Here is a 7,420-nt window from a genome sequence, read left to right as displayed (position 1 = left end):
AATTGACATCATTTGAGTGAATTGGAGGTGTACTTGTGGATGTATTTCATGGTCTACCTTGAAACTCAGTGCCTCTTTGCTTGACATCATGGGAAAATCAAATGAAATCAGCCAAGACCTCAGAAAAACATTGTAGACCTCCACAAATCTGGTTCATCCTTGGGAGCAATTTCCAAATGTGTGAAGGTACCATGTTCATCTGTACAAACAATAGTACGCAAGTGTAAACACCATTGGACCACGCAGCCATCATACCGCTCAGGAAGAAGACGCGTTCTGTCTCCTAGAGATGAACGTACTTTGGTGGTGCGAAAAGTGCAAATCAATCCCAGAACAACAGCAAAGGACATTGTGAAGATGCTGGAGGAAACAGGTACAAAAGTATTTATATCCACAGTAAAAACGAGTCCCATAACCTGAATGGCCGCTCAGCAAGGAAGAAGACACTGCTCCAAAACCCCCATAAAAAAGCCAGACTACGGTTTGCAAACTGCACATGGGGACAAAGATCATACTTTTTGGAGAAATGTCCTCTGGTCTGATGAAACAAAAATAGAACTGTTTGGCCATAATGACCATCGTTGTGTTTGGAGAAGAAAGGGGGAAGATTGCAAGCCGAAGTGATTGTCCAAGTGGACAATTACCCGAAGCATACTTCCAAAGCTGCGGCAAAACGGCATAAGGACAACAAAGTCAAGGTATTTCAGTGGCCATCACAAAGCCCTGACGTCAATCCTATAGAGAGTTTGTGGGAAGAACTGAAAAAGCGTGTGTGAGCAAGGACGCTTACAAACCTGACTCAATTTCACCAGCTCTGTCAGGAGGAATGGGACAAAATTCACCCAATTTATTGTGGGAAGCTTGTGGAAGGATATCCAAAATGTATGACCCAAGTTAAAAACATTTAAAGGGGGACAAAATGGCGCCGTAGAGAGAACACGGTGTTTCAGCGAGCTCTCGTGGCATTCGTAAATTTATATTCTTACATTAATCTCCTAGCTTGAAAAAGTGGTAGAATTGGCTAAATAAGTTACCATATAATGAGTCTTGACGACTATTTCGCAAAAATCTCAGACAACATGCCCAATAGAACTACTAAGAAGTCGACCAAAACCACCACCCCTGTGGATGTGCATGAGGAGCTAGCTAACGTTAGCGAAGCTAACACCATTGCGGACCCGGGCACAATGGACCTGATGATTCAAAAGATGACTGATAACATTACTAAAGTGATCGATGCTAAGATAAGAACGGTCTTGGAAGCAATAGCAGGCCATTCAGCTGAAATACAGAGCGTTGTGAAACGTGTTGTTGAGGCGGAAGGAAGAATTGCTGCAGTGGAAACTTCAACTACATCTATGGACGCTAAGATAAAAGCACTTGAGAAACAGGTGCGCGAAATGGCGGAGCACATTGACGACTTGGATAATCGAGGACGCAGATGCAATATTCGTGTTGTGGGACTCCCGGAAAATTCTGAAGGGACACGTTCAGTAAAATTCTTTGAGGAATGGATCCCTGGCTACCTACAAATGGACACTAAGGCTGGTCGTGTGAAGCTGGACAGAGCCCATCGCTCTCAAGCACCGATACCGGGCCCCAATCAACGCCCACGGCTGGTGGTTATAAAGTTCCACAACTTCACCGACAAGCAGCGCGTCATGGATGCGGCTAGAAACATCGGCTCTGATGGTAGTCAACATAAAGGTCCAAAGGTCTCATTCTTCAATGATTATTCCACAGCGGTTGTACGAAGACGCAAAGCGTTTGATGAGGCGAAGGCTCGACTCAGGAGAATGAAGATGGACTACGCACTGTTGTACCCGGCCACATTGAAGATTATGGTCAACGGATCACCTAAAAAGCTCTACACACCTGAAGAGGCTGCTGCGTTTATTGACTCTCTCGGGTAAATAACTTTAAGCTGCACCTCCACAGCATTGAATAACTTTGCTTATTTGTGGTTGAATCTGATCACGAAACAGTGGTGTGAGTCCCCACGTACTCCGGCTCAGTAATATTCGTAACTTTATTATTTTTCTTGCTAAAGTAATAGCCGCTATAGCTCAGGCTGAGATATGTGTGAATCCATATTGGTGCCCAGGGGCCTGTTGCACAAAAGTAGAATTAAGACATCCGGGATAAATGACTCAGCTGAGCTCAATGAAGCCAAAACATGTGCGTCCAGGCTTAATTGGTTGCACAAAGACCAAGCCAGGATGAGCAGACACGGATTCATTAAGCCAGGTGAAACCAATCCTGGATAGGTGCGCGCTCACGGCTCACTCAAATAGACCCCGCCACAGATCACAGATTAACTGATTTACCATGGCAACTAGAGCCGCGTACTTTTCCCCGTCGGAAGCACAAATCCTCATGGAGGCATACGAGGAGGTAAAAGATATAATTAAGAAGAAAGGCAACACCGCCACAGTGATAAAGCAAAGAGAAAAAGCGTGGCAAAGTATTGCAGACCGCCTGAATGCGTAAGTAGTGCACAATTACACACTCACCGCTCCGCTGAAACATCACAATTACAATTCAAATATTTAATTCACATCTCCAAAAATGCAGTTGTACTGTAATTATGAAACGGTTAAATTTTTAATTGAAATGCACTGCAGATATGAGTGAAATTGTGTAAAGTAACTCCATCACACTGTATAAAGCTATGATACATTTTTGATATTTTTACTGAAAACAAGACAAAAATACCAAGTAATTTTTTGCAGTGTGACTCCATTAAATGTGTGTGTGTGTGTGTGTAGATTAAACATGAACGGGCCAAAACGGACATGGCAGCAGGTCAAAATCAAATACAAGAACATTCTGCAGAATGGTATGGTCCCTGACTAATATTTAACAAAGCACAAGCATATATTGTACCCAGAAGGTGCCTGCTCACACATTGTCTGTACTGTTTTAGCAGTGAAAAAGAATACCCACAGACAAGGCACGGGTGGTGGGTCACCAAAGGCTGACCTTACCCCAGCAGAGGACATGGCCTTGGAGCTAAATAAAGGCAGGCCCGTCTTAGAGGGGATCCCTGGGGGGAAAGAGACGAGCATAGGTTCCTCCCAAGATGCCACCCGCTTCATTCAAGGTATGTCCTTCCATCTCTACATGGGATACAACCACATTCATATTGAATCAATTTGGACTGTCTGACTTTGGTTTACCTATTGCCTTGCAGTGCCTGGCAGCACTGTGTTCCTGTTAGAGCCACCAGCACAAGCACCAGACGATGCTGATCCAGTGAGTGGAGTCATCAAAGGCATACTGTAGGCCTGGCATGTCTTGTCTACTAGCTTCAATATGAATCCGATTAAATGTGATAGGGTGAAGGCCCCAGTGCAGCAGCAACAGCACATGATGGAGACGATGATGAGGGGGAGACCATCTCTCTGGATTCCAGAAGGCATGAGGTATCATGTTAAGACTGTGAAAGTACTATTTACTCTACAATGGTGAGGAGTCCTCATCAAAATCAAAAAAATCTAATTTCTTTTACAGGACCCAGATGCTATACAGTGGGAAAACCAGCCTGGCAACATAGTGCGTATTAATAAAAGGACACCACATCCTGCCAAATTCCAGCTGCGCTAATTGTATTGTGTTCACAGAGCTCACAAGCTATCAGAAAGTTGTATGGCAACCACCTCCGGCGCCAAATAGAACTGGCAGACATAGACATTCAGTACAAGAAGAAAAAGATGGAAAATCTTGCACTGGAGTCCGAAATAAAAAAGAGGACAATTAGGAAACTGGACCTTGAAATAAAAAAACTTGAGAGGGAGGTGAGATATGCCTTCAATGTACACTGTATGCTAACTGTAACACAGATGTATTAATCATTATTTTTCTTTCCTCCCCCAGCTCCAAGAAGATGACACAGCTCAAAATAAAAATTAGGTATATTCTCGTAAAGTCAAGTGAGCCATGACATATGAGCTCTTATTGTGAGCACACAGGACGGTGGCATCTTTCTAAGGTTTTTTTTATTTTCCCAGCAATCAGTACAACCAAGTCATCGTTATAAGGCATCGCCCTCTTTTGCCCACCCCCCCCCAGCACCAGGTGTGGCCACTAGCCTATATGAAGGCCCAAAATTGTGTGTTCCTTTCTGCTCTGACAATGGCATGCCCATTCGTGCGAGATGTGGTGGATGAAGAAGCACTTGTGCTGAGGAGAGCCTTCAGGCGAGAAAGGGTCTTCAGGGACCGGTTGGACCCACTGGCCTTCCCTGATGACCATCTATATGAAAGATACAGGTTTTCTGCAGATGGCATCAGGTATCTATGCAGACTACTGGGTCCCAGGATTAAGCACCGCACTGCACGGAGCCATGCACTGAGTGTGGAGCAAATGGTTTGTGTGGCCTTGCGCTTTTTGCTAGTGGAGCCTTCCTGTACTCAGTGGGGATGCTGAACAAGGCCACAATTTGCCGCACAATAAGGAGTGTGTGTCTGGCTATCAAAGCATTAGCAGATGTCTTCATCTCCTTCCCTGGCCACAGAAGACTCTGTGACATCAAAGAGGAGTTCTATAGGATTGCAGGTAAGAGGATCTACAAATTACAGGACAACTGTTAACACATAGTAGGATACTCATTACTTTGTGTGACAGGTTTCCCAATGTCATTGGTGCAGTGGACTGCACACACATAAGGATAAAAGCCCCTCAGGTGCCCATGAGGCCGATTTTGTGAATAGGAAATCCTTTCACAGCATTAATGTTCAGGTGAACATAACTTTTTGATATTGTCCATTGACGAACACTCTGCATTGCCAGTGATGTGCATTGATTGGTGTAATATTCCTCATCTTATGATTTCAGATGGTCTGCAATGCTGACTGTGTGATCAGCAATGTTGTGGCAAAATGGCCTGGCTCAGTCCATGACTCCAGAATCTTTCGGGCCTCTGAAATCTATCAGTGCCTATCACAAGGTAAGCCACACAACCCCTATTTATAACCATCATGGCTGTGTCAAGAATATCACTGTGTTTATGAGGTAGTAATGATGAGATTTTGTGTTGACAGGTGAATTCTCTGGTGTGTTGCTGGGAGACAGGGGTATGGCTGCCAGCCTTTTCTCCTGACACCTTTCACAGACCCCCAGGAAGCACAGCAGGCCTACAACCATGCCCATGCCAGGACCAGGGCCAGAGTTGAAATGACCTTTGGCCTCCTGAAGGCACGCTTTCACTGCCTTCACAAATTAAGGGTCAGCCCTGTTAGGGCATGTGATATTACTGTGGCTTGTGCTGTCCTCCACAATGTGGCCTGCCTGAGGAAGGAGAGGGCCCCCAGAGTGCCACCAGCCATGGACTGGGACAATCCGGCAATCTTCCCTGATGACGACAGTGGTCGGCTGCTGAGGGACCAATATGTGTTGAATTATTTTAGTTAGTATGTGTGCTTTCAATTTTGGTTAAATATGTCCTGCGGTGGCAGAGGAATTTGGGTTTTTTGGGTTCGTTTTTTGACGAATTTGGCCTCTTATGATGTTTGTGCGGTATACTGTGTGTAATACAAGGCTGCAGGGAGGCTACTGCATCCATTCATTTGTCTGTTCAGTTGATGTGTATGGATTTGTCCTGCATTTATTTTAGTGTGCAGACATGCAGGGTGTGTTATATACAGACCTTTGAATGTGTATGTATCATTTTGTATAATATGCTTGGATTCTGTGCTTTCCATCTTGTAGAGTCACTGTGACTTCAGTTTCGAAAGGAGCTGATGGTTTACCTGCTTTGTTTTGTCCTTATTCAATAAAGGAACATAATGTTACACATTGTGTTTTTATATTCATATGGAATGTGTATTTGTTTATATGACAGAGTACTAGGGCCACACTGAAGAAAAAGGATAAAGTCATAAATTTATGAGGCTGGTTCTTTCTGCAGAAAAGCTACATATTGTTTTTACAGTTTTGATACTTATGACAATGTGATACTTAATATTCTGGCACATCAGCATGTCTTTGTTTATGAAACCATACTGAAGTACAATTTCACGAAATGCCCCACATCTGTCATTTTAACAACTGTCCTCCTTTAAAACAACTGGTTACAATATTATGACTTGTGTTTTTTTCCCTCTGTGGCCCTAATATTCTATCATTTTATATATAGCCTTATAGTCTATGGGAAACTGTAAATTATCTAATGATAGCAACATCATCTAAAAATCATTTTTTATCCAAAATCATTGAAATTAATGATCACAAACGTTTAAATAATAACAGTGGGTCTAGTTATATGTGATAACAATGTATAGTGAGCAGTGAAATAACTATTGGTTTCCATTTGTGGTGACTGCTGACTGACATTAGGGATGAGATTAAATAGATCCTGGAATTTAGCCTGGTCTGGAGCAGGCTAGCTCCACAGAATAAATCTCCATGGTAATTTATACCATAACATATCCTCCTGCCCCCTATCCATCTTTAGTGCAACCGGATTACGGATCAATTGAGCCAGGATCACCAAGATATCCTGGCTTAATCCCTTATCCTAGTTTTGTGCAACAGGCCCCAGGCTTGGTTTTAGGTGGAAGAGCCTCAATCTTCTTCTATTGATTTTCTTTTCCATATATATAAAGGATGAGGCTATTGAGCGGCAATGCGGACTTAAGAGTCTACATTGGAGAGTTGAAATCCCCTGCATGTTAGCTAGTGGGAAAACCCCCTTTTGGATTTTTACATGTTTAATTTTTGGGTTTAGTATAGTTCGAGTTCAGGGTTCATATTTTTTGTTTATGCTCAGTGAGATAGAGGAGAGTTCAACACATGGAAAAAGGTACCACCCCACTTTTACAGTAGGATCCAGTCTGAATATTGAATGGTCAAGATACAATGGCAGATAACAGACTGTGTGTATGTACGTGGAACATCAGAGGGAGCCATAACCCCATTAAGAGGAAGAAAGTATTGTCTTTTTTGAAAAAAGAAAATATTGATATTGCCCTGTTGCAAGAAACCCATTTGGATGATAAGGAGCACCTGAAATTACAACAAGGAGGGTTTGGTCAAGTGTTTTTCTCATCATTTACATCCAGAAGTAGAGGTGTAGCAATTCTGGTGAAAAAGAACTTACCACTTAAGGTCTTGAATTGTGTGAAAGATAAATTTGGTCGCTTTGTTATAATTAATGGTACTTTACAAGGGCAGAACATTTCCATAATGAACATTTACTTCCCCCCTGCTCACCCCCCTGATTTCCTCACTAAGGCATTTCTAGACTTTTCAGAATTAAACTCAGACACTGCAGTGGTTGGAGGAGATTTTAACTGCTTGTTGAACCCCCTTATTGATAAGTTTCCCAGTGGTATAGCTTCACTCTCTCCTCAAGCTAAGTCACAAAGTTATTTGTGATGATCTGGGGTATGCGGATGTCTGGAGAGCTTTCCATCCCTCC

General features: G+C 43.0%; 1 protein-coding gene across 1 annotated transcript; it reads left to right on the top strand.

Annotated features, from left to right (window-relative positions):
* The first annotated feature begins 2,094 nt into the window (after window positions 1-2,094).
* LOC135565336 (uncharacterized) lies at window positions 2,095-4,385 on the top strand. Its single transcript, XM_065011793.1, has 8 exons — window positions 2,095-2,839; window positions 2,927-3,103; window positions 3,194-3,255; window positions 3,339-3,425; window positions 3,514-3,555; window positions 3,624-3,797; window positions 3,877-3,912; window positions 4,011-4,385. Exons 1-7 carry the CDS (start codon window positions 2,776-2,778, stop codon window positions 3,910-3,912), a joined length of 642 nt encoding a protein of 213 aa, XP_064867865.1. The 5' UTR covers window positions 2,095-2,775; the 3' UTR covers window positions 4,011-4,385.
* The last annotated feature ends 3,035 nt before the right edge of the window (window positions 4,386-7,420 follow it).

The sequence above is a fragment of the Oncorhynchus nerka genome, linkage group LG27 (assembly GCF_034236695.1).
Source record: "Oncorhynchus nerka isolate Pitt River linkage group LG27, Oner_Uvic_2.0, whole genome shotgun sequence".
Classification (NCBI taxonomy): Eukaryota; Metazoa; Chordata; class Actinopteri; order Salmoniformes; family Salmonidae; genus Oncorhynchus; species Oncorhynchus nerka.
Note: the sequence above shows the minus strand (reverse complement) of the source record. Positions and strands in the feature narration are given on the sequence as shown.

Bases quoted from the DNA above. Each gene is read 5' to 3' on its own strand.
- LOC135565336 (XM_065011793.1), top strand. From the start codon at position 2,776: ATGAACGGGCCAAAACGGACATGGCAGCAGGTCAAAATCAAATACAAG. The intron at 3,556-3,623 runs GTGCGTATTAAT...TTGTGTTCACAG, and splicing joins AAAACCAGCCTGGCAACATA to AGCTCACAAGCTATCAGAAA. The intron at 3,798-3,876 runs GTGAGATATGCC...TTCCTCCCCCAG, and splicing joins TAAAAAAACTTGAGAGGGAG to CTCCAAGAAGATGACACAGC.